The following is a 20643-nucleotide window of genomic DNA, read 5'->3' as shown; positions in this document are numbered from 1 at the left end:
TCCATTCATCCAACCTTGTACATTAGTGCAACTGTGAACACATTGTATGTCTGCGATTTTTTGCACAAATGCGTTGAAACTCAGCATCAGCCCTTAAATTAGGGGAACTTTATACATAAATCAGAAGCCAAAATGTGAGTCACCATGCACTTTGGTAAATCAATGTGTGCTACCAAGTAATAAACTAATTATTAATCATATTTTAATTATTATTTTGTACAGCTCCGCAAATTCTACAGATTATAATTAGACAATCATCAATTAATTAAAGGAAAATAAATTAATATCTTAAAACTGAATGAGTTGCAAAGCTGAATTATATACATAAATTATACCAACCAATATTTAAGAAAAAAATCAAGACACAGACTACCTCCCACCCTCATGAATGTGCCCACCGTCCTGCTATGCAATAAAATTTGAGAGTCTCCCGGATATTCCGGGAGAGTAGACAAGCATAATACGAATACATCCATATAGGCTTAACTCTAAGCTTAGACATCTCGAAACAAAAAAATCTGAACATGCTAGGGAAAAGTCCACTGTGTCGGGTTGCACTGAACAGCAACTTCTCAATGCAGTTCTTCAGATTGTAAATGAGAAAAGCTAAATGTAATGAGAATTTCAGATTGATTAGCTTGTAATTACAATTGCCTGTAAGCAACCTATTTGGCCATTGCCAGGGCCAGTTGGAATTTGCTGTGAGCTTTCAGTCCCACAGGGGTTTTTGAAGATTTATGGTGCTTCCAGTAAACTTTTCAATAACTGTATCTGATCAGATCAAAGATCTTAATCAACTAAGAGCACTGTCTGTTTTGTGCCAAGAAAAACCCTTTTTCTCAAAATCTGGCTCTGCTTCCAGATGTATTTCAGTACTAAAGAAAAAGTAATAAAGTATAATAAAGTATATTTTAGCTCTCCACAAGTGAGTGTGAATGTATGTCAAGAGCGGATCCATGAAAGCAGGCACATTCGGTTTACCAAGTGTAGAGTCCTGATGGATATTCCAGCTAATGCAGACATTCTAATTTCCAATGCAGAGAAACAAACATCAGTTATCCCTGCAGTAGACATTTATTCATACTTGCCAACATTTCATTTTTTTTTTTCCGGGAGCTGCTAGTAGGAGGTAGGCGTGTAGGGGGCGGGGCCCCGAAAATCGCGTCATTTTAGCCAAACGCCGCGATTACCGGTGAATCGCGGCATTCGAACCGTATTCTGCCCACTTCTGGGCAGATCAGGGAGATTGCCACACTCTCTCGGGAGTCCGGGAGACTCTCGCAAAATGCGGGAGTCTCCCGGACGTTCCGGGAGAGTTGGCAAGTATGCATTTATTTCATCACCCTGATAGTTATCTCCCTGTATTGTTATAGAAATTTTGCAGCTACTGTACTGACAAAATGGACCTTAGTCTTTGTGTGTATGATAGGAAATCTAGAATATAAAAGCTCCAGTGGACTGAGGTGAACGATTACATATTCTCTGTACAGCGCTGCGTTATATGATTGATTGGTCGCTATCTAAATAAACAATAATAAATAAAAAAATGGTTAGGGCATAGAAAGATTTTTTTATTTACCTTGGAGACAGACTCCAAGACTAAAGCTGTGTAATTTAATCTCATCACTTATTAAGAATAAAGGTTGACAGCAAATGAATAAAATAAAATAGATTAGTGATTAATTGGCTTCTTTGATATTATTCTGTGCTTTCTAATTTGACCCCCCCACTTTTCACATGACCTGAGGTTTTTAAAGTAGGCAAGTATGCATTACTTCCATTCATTCTATTAAAGGACAAGTTACTGCCAATAAATACAAAGCCATTCAGAGAAATGATTTGCAGCTGGAGAAAAATCTCCCAGCACACCGATGTTAGTCAGGGCTGATATTTCTGCTTGTACATAAAAATGCAGAATTCTCAGGTGCACACATTTGCAAATACATGATAAGCCACCCGCCACTGCACGGCACTTCTGCTAATAGTGTGGTCCTAACTCTGATCAGTGAGAGTCCTAATATTTGGGTCATACATATGTGTTTTTAAATTGGGAGCTAACTTACCAAGAGGTACCCCAAGAGCCTCCAAATGGCAATAGTGGACCAGCACCCCATCAGCTACTACCAACATGCCTCTCAGACAAACAAAACAGAAAGTAAAGTTGCTCAATGAATTTATAGGTTAACAGCAGGTGATTGAAAGGGTGGGGTTATCCTGAAAAGAGCCAATATAAAGAAAAATCCCCCCGCACACTGCTGTGAACCAGTAAGAGGTGCTCTTTCTACTTCTACATAAAAATGCAGAATTCTAAGTTACATATATTGGCAAATAATTTGCAACCCCTGATTAATTGTGGTAAATGGTTTAATAAATATTCAAATTATGTAAGCCCTATGCAACGGCTGCCAGATTTCAACCCAATTAAACAAGATTTTGGACAAGTACCTGACACAGTGCTTTCTGCCATTGTTAATTAAACAGTAATTCATGTGATCTCTTGGGGGTGTCACATCCCTGTCAAAGCTTTTCACTCACTTCTATGGTATATATATATATATGGTGTGGGTGGAGAAGAAATTTAGAAGTGGTGGTATTGAAAATGTAAGTGAACAGAATGTGGACAGCTGAATATCACATCCATTGGGGCCTATTGAAAATCTAATTTCAAAACCATGGGCATTAATGGAGTTGGTCCCCCTTTTGCTGCTACAACAGATTCCACTCTTCATGGAAGGCTTTCCAGTAGATTTTGGAACATGGCTGTGGGGATTCACATCAACCACTAAAGCATTAGTGAGATCAGGCCCTGATGTCGGGCGACAAGGCTAGACTCTCAGTCGGCGTTCCAGTTCATCCCAAAGATGTTCCATAGGGTTGAAGTCAGGATTCTGTGCAGTTTGGAACTCTGTAGTAAGTGTTGCAAAAGAGGACAGACTATTTTTATGCACCATGTGCTTCAGCACTTGCGGCCCCTTTCTGTTAGCCGGTGTAGCCTACCCTTTAGCAACTGAGCTGTGCTGCTCATAGATATTTCCACTTCACAAAAACAGCCCTACCAGTTGACTGGGCCAGCTCAGGCAGTGCAGAAATTTGATGAAAATGACTTGTTGGAAACATGGATTCCTATGACATTGCCATGTTGAAAGTCACTGAGCTCTTCAGTACGAACCATTCTACTGCTAATGTTTGACTATGGAGAGTGAATGTTGTGTGGCTGAACTGGGCAAAATAATTATAAGGGGTGTCCACATACTTCTGTTATACTTAATAATGGCGTATCATTTAAAGTTTGCTAAAACCCACCCTATGGAGTAAACCAATGAAAAACAGTATACTGTGTCCAATGGAAACCCAGAAAACTAAACTACCGTAACATGCACATGTGCTAAATGTTCTCAGTGTTTCTGGTAGGTTGTCATGGCAACCAAGTAAACACCGAAAGCGCATGCGATAGAAAGAACAACAACTATGCTGTGTCTGAGGGTAACAAGCATTCATAAAGTGTTAGCATATGGTTGATGTGAGGAAACTAAGGGTCAGCCTAGTAGGTGTGTACACATGAATCGGCATGCTGATCGGAACTTTCAATCGTTGGTAAAATCTTTATAGATATCTCATCAGGAGAAATGTTCTGTAGTGTCTACCCAGTTTTAGACAAGTTATTCTTAAATGTGGTCAGGTGGAGTGTTTAATCAGGGATAAAAGAGTCTGTGTTAAACAAGCATGTGTAGATACTATCAACCTTTTCATGGTTAGCCAACTGTCACGGGCACTAGGAGTTTTCAACCAGAATTCACCAGATGTAGCTTTACCCACCAGAGGCGCGGAGTCTAACACAGTGGCTGGTCTTCTCCAGGAACTCCCGCAAGGAAGTATGGGCTTTAGCGGCTTCCACTGCGCAGGTCGCGGCCCTCTGGGGAGTATGGTGAATATGCGGATACAGCTATACACAATGAGTACACGGATCTGCTCAAGCTGAGTAGAAGCGTTAATGCCAGAAGATATATATAGTCTCTGAGTAGTAGAAACAATGATAACCCGGCAAGTATGATGGCCAGTAATAATGAGAAGAGAGAGTTCCAAGGTGTCTAGCACGCAGGTAACTTAAAACAGGCAGATACTTGACAATTGAAGGAAAGTCTATACGGACAGCCAATAACACAGTGTAGTGGAAGAGTCAGTGACTTGCAGCTATCACTACAGGTGCACAGTAAAACTCAGTCCCGATAATAGGTAACATACAATGTAGCTTTAGAGTAGGCTGCGGCTGACAGGTATTACCACTGACGTGGAGTGAAGACTTGTCCAGGAGCAGGTAAGATATGAGGTAGCATGGAGCGGTCTGCAGCTGGCAGGTATTACCACTGACGTGGAGTGAAGACTCGTCCAGGAACAGGTAAGATACGAGGTAGCATGGAGCGGTCTGTGGCTGGCAGGTATTACCACTGACGTGGAGTGAAGACTTGTCCAGATGCAGGTAAGATACGAAGTAGCATGGAGCGGTCTGCAGCTGGCAGGTATTACCACTGACGTGGAGTGAAGACTTGTCCAGGAGCAGGTAAGATACGAGGTAGCATGGAGCGGTCTGCAGCTGGCAGGTATTACCACTGACGTGGAGTGAAGACTTGTCCAGATGCAGGCAAGATACGAAGTAGCGTGAAGCGGTCTGCGGCTGGCAGGTATTACCACTGACGTGGAGTGAAGACTTGTCCAGATGCAGGTAAGATACGAAGTAGCGTGAAGCGGTCTGCGGCTGGCAGGTATTACCACTGACGTGGAGTGAAGACTTGTCCAGGAGCAGGTAAGATACGAAGTAGCGTGAAGCGGTCTGCGGGTGGCAGGTATTACCACTGACGTGGAGTGAAGACTTGTCCAGATGCAGGTAAGATACGAAGTAGCGTGAAGCGGTCTGCGGCTGGCAGGTATTACCACTGACGTGGAGTGAAGACTTGTCCAGGAGCAGGTAAGATACGAAGTAGCGTGAAGCGGTCTGCGGGTGGCAGGTATTACCACTGACGTGGAGTGAAGACTTGTCCAGGAGCAGGTAAGATACGAAGTAGCGTGAAGCGGTCTGCGGATGACAGGTATTACCACTGATGTGGAATGGAGACTTGTCCGGGTGCAGATAACATACGAGGTAGCATGGAGCGGTCTGCGGCTGGCAGGTATTACCACTGACGTAGAGTGAAGACTTGTCCAGGAGCAGGTAAGATACGAGGTAGCATGGAGCGGTCTGCGGCTGACAGGTATTGCCACTGACGTGGAATGGAGACTTGTCCAGGTGCAGATAAGATACGAGGTAGCATGGATTGCGGTCTGCGGCTGACAGGTATTGCCACTGATGTGGAATGGAGACTTGTCCAGGTGCAGATAAGATACGAGGTAGCATGGAGCGGTCTGCGGCTGACAGGAATTACCACTGATGTGGAATGGAGACTTGTCCAGGTGCAGGTAGCGTCCACAGCAAACAGGTACCACAAACAGGAACAGGGAACTCCTTGGTACCTCAGCAGAATGAGGACCAAGAACAGGCAAAGGTAGAAGAACCACAAGTGTCTTAAATAGTGAGAAGTAATTAATCATCCAATGAGGAGAGAAACAAGGTTATAACAGTCGGTAGGTCTGCACATGCGCAGACCCCTGGTCAAGATGGCGGACGGCCGTGGCGCAAGACAGGCACCGGCAAGACAGAGAGAGACCTAGGTCTTGAGCCAGAGGAACTAACAGTCCGATGAGTGACACCAACAAGGTCATTGTATGCTAGTACCCTGAATTAGGCCAGGGACACACTGAAGAATGTCCTGTCACCCCCTCTGATGGAAACTATATTATGATCAAACAACATATAACGTTAATTTCATGTTTTTCTTTGACAAAGTGATTGGCTCAGGTTGGTCACTAAGATCCTGGATCAATGCTTTTTCAATTGTTGAACAATGCATGGCAATCATTTCTCTCAAAGTTCTCTTGGTTTTGCAAACACAATATTTACCACATGGGTAAAGACAATCTCAGACGCGTCCCTGCTACCAAATCTTGGTATATTTAAAAGTACATCATCAAGAAGACACATGAGTTCATTACTTGTCTTTGTTTTTGGATGTGACAGCTTTATTTTAGCTGATAGATCTCCAGGTCAGATACGTCTTTGTGCTTGTGTCCGGTTTAAATTTCAAGACATTTTATATATATATTGGGATGGTTAAAGGCTATGAGGAGCTAGTTTACCATCTGGAGTTTGAGGTAAAAGGTGTGTGACCACACTTATCTGCAACTCAGTAATGAGCTGAGTACACACTGGAGAATACTCTGACTGATGTGTTATCACTAACGATTTAACATATGACTGAAGTTCTAATCCAGGGTGTCCAACCTTTTAGCTTCCCTGGGCCACATTGGCAGACGACGAGTTGGTTTGAGCCGCACATAAGATACACTAACAATAACGATAGCTGAGCATCCAAAAAACCATAGAAAACATAGCTAACATTTATATATATATATATATATATATATATATATATATATATTTATATATATATGAGAAAAAAAGGGATATATATATATATATATATATAGATATCACTTTTTTTTTCAAAACCCCCTATACTTACTTTTCAATCGCCCTGTTCAAAAAATCATCTCTAGTTATTATACTATAATCACTTTTTGTATTGTTTCGATGCAATATCATTTAAGCCAGGCATTGTATATCAGGGTGCAATGACCAGGCCTGCGGTACCTGACATATACACCACTGTGACCCATTTTGATAATTACACCACTATGTTAGTTAAGGGATAACAACTTATAATGGGCCAAAGAGAATAATATATAATGCCCCATTAGTAATACAAGTAGAAGTATGTAGCAGGGAGATAAGGTCCATGATGCTCCAGGACCAGGTGACTTTTATTCACTTGTCAGCGTCCCTTGAAATAATAAAAAAAATCCCACTTAACTTACCTTTTAATCGGCTTGTTCTCCTGTCCTCTTCTCTTCTTTTCTCCAATTCTGTGCTGCTGATTGTTCTTCTCGCACGGGTGTCTCCTCTGTGCTGCGCTCCGCAATGGATGTTGGGTGTGATGACATCACGTCCGACATTCACTGCGAGCGCCGGACGGAGGAGGGGAGGAGACAAGGGAGGGAGTCGGAGTACCAGCTGACGTGACCGCGTGACCGCAAGGTAAGTAGTTTCTTTCTTTTTTTTTTTTGCAGGATTTTTTTTTCCATTAAGAGCGCTACCCCCTTGCCACAACCAAAACTCCTTCTGGGCCACATTTACAGGCGTGCTGGGCCGCATGTGGCCCGCGGGCCGCGGGTTGGACAACCCTGTTCTAATCAGTCTGGTGATACATGTGCACACTTTATACACAATTTACCTTCAGATCTGTGCTCTTCATCTGGTCCTGTTTAGAGAATGACAGCACAGTATTAATTTATTCATTCCTGTCACGCTGATTAACCGCCTTGTTAGAGCTATCCGCACATCATTACTCTGAAAAGAAATATTCAGTCTCAGAACGAATTGACAAATTATTCCCTCTACAGCATTCTCTACATTTATTCACTGGGACATGTTCATTGCCGGCATCGGCTGAAAAGATCATGGCTATGTAAACTCTAAGGAGATCGTGATCGTGAGTGTATACACACTGCGGGTTCGGAAGGCGGTTAGAACGATATTATTATGTTTACCGACCAATCAAATAAACCGACAATCGTTGCTTTGGAACGACTATCAGTCATCGTGTAAGTGTACACACTACTGCAATATCGGGCCAACCGGTCAGTTTTCGGGTGTTTGAGCCAATTATCGGAAGAGAAGGATAAGAAGTCTGTCAGAATAGACTGGAATCCGCTATCTAAACCTGATCTAAGCATTGTTTTGCATACTACAGATGATCACTATTAGTTTACAGAAATAGAGAAGGTTTACTTTTGACAACTGTTCCATGCAGATAACTTTCGTGCCGGTAACATTGTACTGTGTATCACTTCATGGGTGTCAGCTAAACCTTTCTGTAGCTCCCTTGCAGTGATATGATGATGATGATGATGATGATGATGATGATGATGATGATGATGATAATGATGATGATATGTGGGTTCTGCTTTACATATCTGAGCAGTTACAAATAGTTCTATCCAGATCTTGTCTTGACTCTAACAGTTCCACTTAAATTCCATTTCTTAATAATGATTCTGACAGTGGAAATTCCAAGCTGAAAGAGTTCATATATCTTTTAAAGACTTCTCCTGCCGTGTAACAGTCAGCTGCTTAGAGCCTATGGTTGCGGAGAGTGGCACATATTTAAGCATGGTGGCAACAATGTAGTCAAGAACAAGCTGCTAGAGCACAACAATAGAAAGAAAAGGTGGGATCTCGGGGACAGACCACAATAATCAGGCAAAGAAAACCGGAAGCTGTTGGTTTTAAATGGCCCAGTGCTCAATAATTAAATATAGGTTAATGTCACTAAGTAATTACAAATCCCTGGGAATAGTCTCTCAAGACCTGCAAACAGAATCCAGGGTTTGAGGCCCTGCCTGGCTCAATTCCTGACATTTCATTTAAATATATATGGAATTTACATGGATCACTGAGATATGCTGAAACAACAACAGCCGGTCTTCTATTAACAAATGATGAATATTTCAGCTGTTATAGTGCACTTCTAAATAATAAATGGTGCTTGTGAAGTTAATCACGTTCTAGAGAGCATCGCTTGTGTAACAGGAAAACCACAGAGAGAGTTTTGCAAATTATTTGGATAAAGGGTAAAAAATGTACCATACTGAGAAATCATAGCTCATGTTTTTGATCACATGACAATTTCAGGGATAGGTACGTAGTTCAGACAGGGTTGGATTAGACGGTGAAGTACCACCAGATACCCTAGGTGCAACAGCCCACAAGTACCATATAATATATAGCATCACATTTTGAGCTCTAAACAGAAAATAATATACACTATACAAAGTTCTTGAAACTTTTCATGTACAGTCCGGTAACCTAGACACTTCCCCTTGTTGATGCCTTCTAAGGCCAATAGGCAGTTTCAGCCTGCAGTAGTCCAAATGTAAATGTAAATTAAGTAATGCGAATAGAAGGCTGCAACTTGATATATTATAGCTGTGATACTAATGATTTCAGTACTATCAGCCAATCAAAATTGACTATATAATGCTGCCGATAGTCTTTATCAACATTGGGTATCACTGCACCAGAACCCGCAAGAGATACGTCTTCCAAAGGTGAATCTGTTAATGCGTCCATGTCTAATTATGTCTCATTATTGTTGCTGCACACAACTTGTGCTTGCCCGCCAGTGCCCACCCCTGTGCCGCCTCTCTATGCGTATGGAGATGCAAGTTCACGATAGGCAAAAATGTATATACAGACGTTTGTGTAAACATTTTTGGTGCGCATGTGCAGTACGAAAATTAGTATCTTACACAAAAAGTGTATGTCTGCACCTCCTAGTGAGCATCTGAGTGATTGCGGGGCTGCAGTGATTTTACAGTAGCTAAAATTAAAGAACTCTATCAGATCCTATTAGAGCCAGGCGCGGGCTGGCTGATGTCAGCCCGGGGGGCACACAGGCGGTCGCCTCACGCGTCATGTGATGCGGCCGCCTGTGCGGCTGCATCACATTTATCGCTGGTTTACCCGGAAGAGAGAGCAACATATGCCGGGCCGGCCGGCCCTACCAGCTATGTTTCTGAGCGGCCCGGGGGGGCGATGCCCCCCTGCCCCCTGGCCCAGCCCGTCCCTGATTAGAGCACTGTCCTAAAGACATGGGAGCATCAGCTATCTGTATGGAGTGAGGAGGCAATACTTCTACAAAGTATCTGCAATTTCAGGCACAAATGCTATTTCAAACAGCAGGAGTTATTTTAGTAATCTGTAGTACCGAGCATAAAGATTTTAATTAGACAATACTATTTTTTGAGTGGAGTTACCCTTTAAGGTCTAAAAGGTCTTCTGCAGAAAATAACTTTGTAAATCCCTTGGGACATGAAAACAATAATTTCAATGTAACTGTTACAGTAGTGCAACCAGAAATTACTGGGTTCCATAGCAATGCTTTGCTGGGGCCTCCAGCCATTAAAAAACTGGAACATCCAGGAGACTCCTGAATTTTGCAGAGTGCACCCAGACTACCAGAATAGAAGGCCACCTCCCAGATCCTGCCTCTCCGTCTTGTAAAGAGGGCCCTAAAGTCCTTAGAGGCACATGGTGTCCTTACGGTATGTCCTTTCAACTGCAAATTAGATTATGTAAAGTTAAAAGGACACTGAACCTATATTTTTATTTTACCTTCACATCTATCTAATGTAAATATTAAGGAATGAATGCATAAAAATATTGTTAGATGACTTTACTTAGTTTCTATGATGGTGTCAGTAAGTCTTGTTGCAGAGCTCACCAATCAGTAGAGATGCCATTGCTTTTCTTTTCTTTACCATAAGCCCTTTTTCTCCTCCCATGCCTCTCCTATTTTCTCCTGAGATAATTCTCTCATAATATAATAGTTCAAGGAATGATCACGTGCAAAAGGGCTATATGTGACATGAAGGGAGGGGTATTATTATTTCCAGTAGATTTACACAATATTTGAGATTCCATCCATTTAAATAAATGCTATAGCTGTGCACACATCTTTCAATACCAACATATATTTTTCCCATGATGTCAGTCCCCCCAAGTGCATATAAAACAGCACTGCGCCTGTGATCATGAAGGGCCATATGGCCTTTTTACTCATCATTGATATACTGGACAAATGTAATAGAATCAGCACTTCTTCCAGTATGGTGAACTGGTAATAATTGGTGCATGGATTCAGCGCTTACTACAACACACTGTCATAGTTTAAAAATCCATCATGAATCTAGCTATAGCAGAAACATTATTCCACGCCCTTATACAAACAAATTATCCACAACTCTTCTTTTTCTCGAGCCATAAAACATTTTCTACTGTACAGATGTACAGAACAGCTTTGATTAACTACTTTGGCAAACACTGTACAAAAAAAGGGGATTGGAGCCTCTAGTGGACAACAGCTGCATAGCAACAACAAGAAAAATTGAACAGATGCAGTTAATTCTAAACAGAATAATTCTAATTTATTATTTCTACTTGGAACTAGAGATGCTCAGACTCAGTTCCCCGAGAACCAAACACACCCGAACTTAGCAGATCCGGCTCAGCTCGGTACTTTCGCGCGCCCTCGGAATTGAAAACGAGGCAAAATGTCATTGTTATGTCGCAGGATTTCGGGAGCTTTGGATTCTATAAGTACTGCCCTCCACGGCGATCCAGCGCCATTTCACAGAGGGACACAGAAGGGGTAGCACAGTTCTTGGCAGAGTCTAGTGCAGTTGGGCAGTGTCATAGGTAGAAAAGAAAGAGGAGGGGTAGCAGTGTTCTTCAAAGTCTCCAGTGACATTCAGGAGAGCTCCATTGCTCCATTGCTAATTGTCATTGCTGAAATACAAATCATAGGCCTGGCAGGCTTGGTCTTCTAAATCTGCAGTCTTTGTTTGAAAGTGTATGAAAATAATATTGTGACCTGTGAGGTGGCCAAAATTGACTGCAAATGACTTGCAATTACTGTTATTGAAGTTAATAATAATGTAGGGGGGGGGGGGGGAAGCAAAAATATGTGATTTTAGCAACAACCAAAAAATAGGGATTTTAGGGGGGGGGGGGGGAAATCGGGATCCAAAACACGCAAGGGCGGTGTTGCCAAAACCAAAACTAATCCAGATTCAAAACCAAAACCAGAACACAAGGGTCAGTGAACATTTCTACTTGGAACTAAATATTTTCACCACCACTATATATTTACAAGTGTCAAGAGAAATGAAAAATCAATACGACCCAGTGTAAAACCTATTCCTCTGCAGACATCTTTCATTAAGCGTTTATTCAGAGTATAATAAATAATGGCACTAAGCAGTCTTATCTACTAATGATATGCTCAATATTTTCAAGTGCTTATCTGTTATACAGCAGAAATGAAATGCCACGTACTGGTAGGTAGCTTCTGGCTGCAGATCCTCAATGATGTAACTTGTTATGTTCCCCACTGAGATGCTATTGTCTCCCAAGTGTATGTGGTAAGCAGTAATGTCTGATCCATTGCAGCATGGCTCCTCCCAGCTTAGTAATAGGCACACCGATGATAGCACCGTGCATGATTCTAGATGGGCACCATCAGTCACATACAGGTTAGGTACTGCATCTGGCACAGAAGCTGGCGTTCTGCAGCTCACTAGATCACTGAAAGGTCCAACACCAGATAAATTTACAGCCTATGAAAAGAAAGAAAAAAAAAAGTACATCATACAATCAATATACACTTTTATTTATGACACCCAGCACAAAGTCACATCTACAGAAGAGATGACAATTGCACACAAAATTGACATTTGAAAGAAAACATATATCCTATGTATAAAACAAGATTAATTTTACTTTTCCAAAAATATGGAAGCAATGTATTTAGCTGCAAACTTGCATGTTTTAAATTTGGAAAAGTTACATCATTTGCTCTGACAAAATAAAATATATTTTATAGTTCTTTTATTTCAAAATAAACCTAGTTACAAAAATGTACTAAATGATTTTTCTTCCCAGCATAATGTTAACCCCCAGGTTCAATTGGCCTAATCTCGCTGCTTCTCCATCATATTTGGTGGTGGGCTTATCTCAATGTCTTTCCAGTTTAGTTTAAACCCAAGAACTTGATTAGCCAACTTGTATCCATAGCCACTAATCCATGCTTATATTTTTGCACTAATTCGCAACAATGTTACATGACATTAACGGAGCAGAATTTGCACACCAAGACAGTGACATTTGTGTGTGTGTGTGGGGGGGGGGGGGTTGTATACTCGCATGAGAGGCGGTGGACAGATTGAAGTGGTTATAAATAAATGCAGACTAGGTGCACTTCATTGTGCACCCACATGCACAAACAAGGTTTTATTCTTTGTGAAAAGATATTTAAATGACATTCAAGGGATAGAAAGGGTTACTTTCCATGGGTGATCCTTGGAAAGCAACAGAATTTTGCTTCTCACATAAGGACTAATTTTTAAGAGTTGGGAAAGCCAGGCCTAGCGGCACCTTACGATGGATGCGTTTTCTACTTTCTAGGCACACTTTACATGGGAAAGTGCTTTTTGTAGGTGCACTGCAACCAATGTAATAAAAGCATTCATATTTTTGATAGTGACAATCCCATAGATTGTAGGCTTGCGAGCAGGGCCCTCTTACCTCTCTGTCTGTATGTATTACCCAGTATTGTTTTATTAAAGTCTGTTCCCAATTGTAAAGCGATACGGAATTTGCTGGCACTATATAAATAAATGCTGTTGATGATGATGATAGTGACACACGTTGTCTCAATGTCCCCTCACACGTTTAAATTAAGAAATGAGATGGTCCAGAAGTGCTAGCAGGCAGGAGTTTGTAATTATACGTTTATTCATCCAGACTCACAAAAATAGGCATAGGCAAGTGTTATGGGGCAGTTGCATGAAGTATGTTTTGTGCTATGCGCAAGGGGGACAAATAGGCCCATTGCACAAAATCAAGTGTTCTATGGTTTAGCAGTTAATAAAAGACCATTACTGTGCAGATATCAACATTCTGAAAACATACCGACCAATCAGGTATTAGCTTGATCACTCACTCTAATGAGGGTTGGACGAATGTAAGTATCTAGTCAATGCTGTGTGTTACAGCATTAGTTGTGTTAACTGCACATCAGGGGACGTTGTCCACAACAACCACACATTTATGTCTAAACGGCACAAGAATTATTACAGCATTAGATTGGTTAATACATCTTGTTTTCATAAATATCCTTCAATCTTATTGTGTAACCCTTTTCGTATGATCAATGTCTTCTGGGATGCAATGTTCCTCTCCCATTTTTCCACCACTGCTTTTCAGCTTAAATTAAACAGGGAGGAATTATGTAACTGAAGTTAAAGGAAATACCTGTGTTATAAATGATACATTTTGCATATTGTAGATAGTGCTTTGACATGTGTTCAAATAGAACAACATTATATTTTCCAAGCATTATCAGCAGTAACAAACATAGTGAACATTTGTCTGAAAATGTGTTTCTACCGGCTTATTTGCTTTCGTGAGAGTGTTTGTTAATGAATCAGGCCCTTAATGCGTATCAGCAAAGCTTACCAAACGTAAAACGAACATAATGTGCAGTCTTTCAAAACACACCTACATCAGGCATATGACGTCAGTATTCAACAAGGAGCGGATCTGAAGACATGTCTGTTGATGATTACAGGTCTAGGTCTGCTCTAACACACAATACACTGCAGGCTACATCCAATACATATGTGGAATATCATGTCACAAAAGAATGCACAGGAAAAACCCTCAATTAATGTCACCTGTTAATAATATAAGCCTTAATGACAAAACACTTTTTTTAATGTTTTCCCACAAATTACATTTAATAGGATATTAGGAATGCTACTGTACAAAAAAAATGCATTGTTACAGTTGCTCCTGCTTACAAACACATGTTCTAGTTTGTATACACAGCCGTAATCACAAGTAATCGGCACTTACAACAGACCTGTACCTGGTGCAAGTTATATGACAGAAAATCTTTGCAACGTTTGAATCAGACACTGCTGCATATGTGCTCGAGCTTAGCATGCCCTTACTGTACACTGACTGCATGCATATGCCCAGTCCCCTCCCCGTTAGCATATGGTTCGTTTTTGGGCATTTCTTACACAAAATACGGCACGTATCGGCATTTACATGTCTCAATGAATCAGTCCCTAGTTCTCTGATTTCCATGCCCATGTGTAGGAGTACAAGGTCTGCACGAAGCGGTTTGTGGTCATGTCGTGTTATGTCTGGACAAACTCTTAAACATAATAACGGATGGTCATATCTTTTCTTTTAGACGGCACGGATTATGCTTAAGAACTATTATTACATACAAGTAGCATCTTCTTCAGATGCACAAACATGTGCAATCTACACATTTAATCTTTTGGCTGCGGAAAAGTAAATAAAACCTTAGCAGATGTGACCCCGACCAGTAGAGCTACATGTCTCAAAGGCTTCTTAACACCTTCATCTTCTTCTAAGTAAACAAAATATAGGTTCAAGTAAATATGTTTGCAATTTGCTCTCTGGTGCATTTGCTATAAGTGACATAGCATGATCTATTTTGTCTGGACAGTTTTAAACCCTCTCTTAAAGAACATTACACTGCATTTTTACTTGACTTCACTCCTAATGTCTCTAGCAGAACAGAGTTGGAGTTACTCCCATCAGAGGATTAATCAAGAGAAACACAGCTGACAACTACTATGGTCACCGGATGCTGCTGTGATTTTAGGACTAATGCAAGCAATACATGCAAAGGAAAACAGCAGCTTGGGAAGGTCAGACCTGCTGATTCCGCTACTTTCCATTGCTGGTACTCCCCTCACTGGGGATGTCCGTAGGAAAGTATTTTTTATGATGCACTCGTTGTTCGGTTTGGGCATTGGGCTGAGGGCATATCCATAAAATCATGGAAGGGGGGTATAGGACTTTTTTGATTTGGGTGCAGTTACTGCTCCTAAAGTCCACATTTCTATTAGAAGAAGAAACATTTTTCAATCATTGACACTAGGGGCTAAGTATCTTATTTATCTGTCAGAGAATCATTACAACATATCACATACAATTAACATTACGCGCATGTTAGCTACAATTCTGTAGAACGGACTATGGCCAATCTGAGGTTGACTTACATTTGAGCTGAATGGAGTACTTAAAGCAACTCTAGCCCTAAATGTTTTACTTTCCTTTTGTATATATTAAGGAATGAATACATAAAATATTATTGGTACATGGCTTTAACTAGTTTGTTTGATGGTGCCAGATTTTACTATTTAGTACAGTTCCATTGTTTGTTTTCTCTTTCCTGGAAGCCCTTTATCTCCTTCCATATCTCTTCTAGCGATTTATTTGAGGTGTGATAATCCTCTCACAACACAATAGCTTGGGGCATTGGCTAATGGCAAAGTGTGACATCACCGGGGTGATGTATGACATCACTACTGCCATGCTCAGGTCCAGAAAGGTCCAAAAATATCAAATAGAGGAGGCAAAGAGACAGCAGGTACATGTCCCAATATCTGCTCATGTCTGGTACAGAGAGAACAGCAGCACTGAGCCACTTCTCTTGAAGAACCACTAAACCCCACAATGAAAATGTGCTTGGCTGCAGACAAACAGAGGGTCGCGAGATGTGCACTGGCTGGGGAGAACCCAGGAATAGAGTTACCGAGGCCGTAGAGTAGGAAGTGTAGGAGGGAGTCCGGTGAGACACCGAGTGGATGGTGTCAAGACTGATATATCACGCATGGCCACTAATAAATAAAGGAACAGTTGATAGAGAAGTCCCCTGATACACAACAACCTCTGTACCAACAGGAACAGGTAACAGGGAAAACACAAGGGAGCAGAACACTAAGGTAAACGTATTACCGGCAATCCTGCAGAGGATTAGACGGCTATTTAAGGAGAGCAGAACCAATGGGTTGTAGGTGATAATGAGGAAGCCAGGTGACAGCATGAATGAGGGCAGATTCTGATAGAGAACAGACCTAACTGACCCTATCTAAGACCTATCTAATCTATCTAAGAACTAAACTAACTACCTATCTAAACACCCAAGTGTCTATCTAATACCTACCAAACTACCTACCTACCTATCCCTAACTAACTATTTATCTACCTATCTCTAACTAACTATATAGTTACTCTGACAGAGAACCCGGTGAGTCATAACAGATGTGACAGGTCCTCTCTAATGTTGTAGCACATATAAATGCTTTCAAATAATAAAACAGTATTTTTAGATACCCATTTGAGCCATTCAAAGAATGGAAGTTGGAGAAGTTTTGTTTTTATCTGTAAGTGCTTTTGAACCATGCCTGGTGGAGAAACATAACAAAGTCACAGTCTGGGGTGTGGAGATGAAGTCATTTTGTGGTTCTTAAAGGGTGATTAAGGCAGCTTGCCCAATTTTGAACAAAAAGTGTCATTTTGTCATTACATTATTGTATCTGTATACTTTAGGAACAAACTTCAACTACTGTTTATGCTGGAGTTCAGAGACCCACAAACAACAAGCCTAGAATAAACTGTGTTGAAAGTGGGAAGTCATTAAAGCCTAATAGTCACTTCTGTCATAAGAGAGGTTTCCTGAATTAGAACGAAGCAGTGACTGTGAGAGGATAATGACCATGAGAATGCCAGCAGAGATGGGAGAGGCAGAGACTACTGAGGGATAAAGGCCACAGACAAAGAGTAGACCACAGGAACGGGGAGGGGCTGGTAATGTGCCTCTTATATTTACAGATGAAGGCTTATGAAATGTCCTCACATTGCCTGTTGAAGGATCATCAAATCAAAACGTGTAACAGGACAACACAGAATGGGTTAAACAAAAGTAAGCTCATATTGCTTATGGCTCTATAAGTGTAATCTTTTATTTATTTTTTATATACATTCCACACACTTGATTTATTGGAGCCTTTGTTTCTCTCAGCGCTCTGCTTTCTCTATATTATATTCCTTCCCCTGTGGCAGTGAAGAGGTTTTCCCAAAGGCAGGAACAACGGTTTCTTCATTATCTTTAGGAGAGAGCACTTCACCTCTCCTACATTGCAGGCTGTTTGAACAAATGAGTACTGGCAATAATAGTCGGCCAGGCTTCCTTTGGTTTTGTTATTCCTATTGTTTTTGTTATCCTGTAAATAGCACCTACCTAGCTATAGGGGTATTCATTGTGTCAATCTAATCAGTGACTGCAACCTCCAATCTGTAGCTGCAACCTCCAATCCGTAGCTGCAACCTCCAATCCGTAGTCGCAACCTCCAATCCGTAGTCGCAACCTCCAATCCGTAGCCGCAACTTCCAATCCGTAGCCGCAACTTCAAACTCAGACAGCATTGTATGGAGCACACCATCTTCTCTCCCTGATCTCTGTTCTCATTACAGAAATGGACTGTCCCCTAGCTGTGAGCATATAAAACATTGTGTTGCGGATGTTTGGATTGCTCACAGAAGAGAACTGGAGGGGACGTAGGGAGAGTTCTGTCAGATATACATGCAGCACTGTGATCTCTGACACAGGTGCACTGTGGGGCTACTACAGTAGAAATGGGAATTGCTTTTTGCAGTGTGGAATAGTCATATGAACTAAAGCTGATTCCTGTATGGCTGTTAAGGGTGCTTCATTGCTCTTTTTAACATAATATTAACTAAGCCCCTATGTCTTCCATATGAAAGGAGATGTACATAGGCAGATGATGTACTGACAGAAAATAAAGATTTCTTTGCGATCACAAAATATATGTATGTCATAGAAAATGTACGGTCACCAGGCAACACTGCACAGAAACCTTTTTGTAGGCAAAAGCTCCACGTACCTGAAGTCTGCAGCAGTACTGTGTAGCTGGTAACAAATCAGACATCTGAAAACTAGTATCGGAGCCGCTATAAACTAATTCTGGGTTATCCTCTTCTTTTGCCCACTGTAGTCTATATCCTGAGATGTCTGCACCATTGCTCTCAGGACTCTACAAATGAAAAAAAAAATATATGTAAAATCTTCATTAATAAAAACAAATCATCCTGAGTGTGGAAGAGTTAAACAGAATTCCGCACTAGCATGGATCACTGATAATACAAGCGAATGACACTAGAGCCTGTTACATTGCAAGCTTCCAATAACCATTTGTTCCATCTGACACTATATAAACTGAATTCGCAATAACTAAACAATACCCACAGCAAAGCAATTAGCCATTACTATGCTGTATATGACAGCCACACATAGTGTTATCTTCAGGACAAAGCAATCATTCACATTCCACTCGTCATTCAGCCTTTACTTAATCACAGAAGAATAAGGTACCTCAGGATTTTTAAGACAGTAAGTCGAGAATTAGAATACATTACAATAAGGGTAATTATTTGAGCTGGGAAGAGGCAGACATCAGATAAAGTGCAGTTTTGTCACCTACTACAGTGACCTTGATTCAAGGACACGGTAGACATCCAGCTTTTCTTTCACATAATTTTTGATAATAGGATCGTCTGCTGGCTATATGGACAACTGCAAAGCTGAGGGCGTGTCCATAAAATCATGGGAGAGGGATATAGGACTTTTGCATTTGGGTGCAGTTACTGCTCCTAAAGTCCGCATTTCTATTAGAAGAAGCAACATTTTTCAATCATTGACACTAAGTGCTACTTCTACTAAACTGTGGGTTTGAAAAAGTGGAAATGTTGCCTATAGCACCCAATCAGATTCTAGTTATCATTTATTTAGTACATTCTACAAAATGACAGCTAGAATCTGATTGGTTGCTATAGGCAACATCTCCACTTTTTCAAACCCGTCGTTTAGTAAATATACCCCTAAGTGGCTTACCTGTGAAAATGGTCGTAAGTGTGAGAAATAGGTACATGACTCATAAAAGAGGAAGGACTGCACCATAACATTTGTCTGGTAAAAAAATTTCCCTCATCTATTTTTCGGGACTCTACCTTCACTTCTGTCTGCATACGTCTCCCATTACCATTATTTTGTAAGTTCCTGGCGCAGAGACCTTGTTGTTGCTGTAGCCACAATATTGCACTTGTTATTCCAATCAGTTTGTTTTACAGATTGAACAGTTTATTGCAGTAAACAGCAGTCATGGCATATAATATATTTTATAACTTACTTATATCCATGATATACTATTCAGAGATCTGTCATGTTTTCCCTAAGTTCCACTGTTATAAACTTTATACAATCATAATCACCCATTGTGTGGCGTCATAGTAATAAACAGATATATACAACATCTGTGTTATTATGAAACACTGGATTATTCAAACTCTAACAATATACTTGAATATTTATGTGATTGTATACTCTTAATATGTCAGATTATTCAAATGTTATTCAATTTAAATGTAGTTATTAAACAAATACTTGGTCTTACACAGCAACACATGAAGTTAGCAGGTTATGTACTGACAGCAAAATTTGTTATTTAAACGTGTTGCATCTGGTTGCGAAAACCATATAAATACAATCACCGAGGCATGAAACTTCAGGGAACTTATTTTGAAAATATCTCATCCAATATCTATAGGAGCAACAATTATGTGGGAACATTACTGAAGTGTACAGAACACGTGGGAAGACAGTTCTGAGAAGGGATTATCATTTACCAGACTGCCGTTACAAGTGCTTGAACATAAATACCAGCCATTACGCTCTAAAAGACGTTAAAGGTATTTCAATATGACATCAGAGTTTAACTAATTCATGCATTTTACTACATTTACTTTTTAAACACAAATTATATATAACATGATAAAAACAGAAATACATATTTTACTAAGATTTAAACAGACACCATCATGAAAACTTTTTACATTTTTTATGCTTTCAAATATACTGCACTGTCTATTCAGGGCCGGAATAACGGAATGGAGGCCCCTGGGCTAAGGGGGCCCCCATTCCCCCGTGAGGCCCCCCGCATTAGTAGCCTGGCTCCCCTGTTAGCCGACCA

General features: G+C 40.8%; 1 protein-coding gene across 1 annotated transcript in view; it reads right to left on the bottom strand.

Annotated features, from left to right (window-relative positions):
- Positions 1 to 20643, bottom strand: part of FNDC3B (fibronectin type III domain containing 3B) — a 270448-nt gene that overhangs the window by 36323 nt on the left and 213482 nt on the right. The window contains exons 21-22 of the mRNA XM_075202134.1: positions 18502 to 18651; positions 12047 to 12327 (exon numbers count right to left, since the gene is read on the bottom strand). Of these exons, the coding sequence (XP_075058235.1) occupies positions 12047 to 12327; positions 18502 to 18651 (431 nt within the window). The remainder of the gene's footprint in view (positions 1 to 12046; positions 12328 to 18501; positions 18652 to 20643) is intronic.

Source organism: Mixophyes fleayi, chromosome 3, assembly GCF_038048845.1.
Source record: "Mixophyes fleayi isolate aMixFle1 chromosome 3, aMixFle1.hap1, whole genome shotgun sequence".
In the NCBI taxonomy this organism is placed as follows: Eukaryota; Metazoa; Chordata; class Amphibia; order Anura; family Limnodynastidae; genus Mixophyes; species Mixophyes fleayi.
This window is presented reverse-complemented; position numbering and strand designations above follow the sequence as displayed.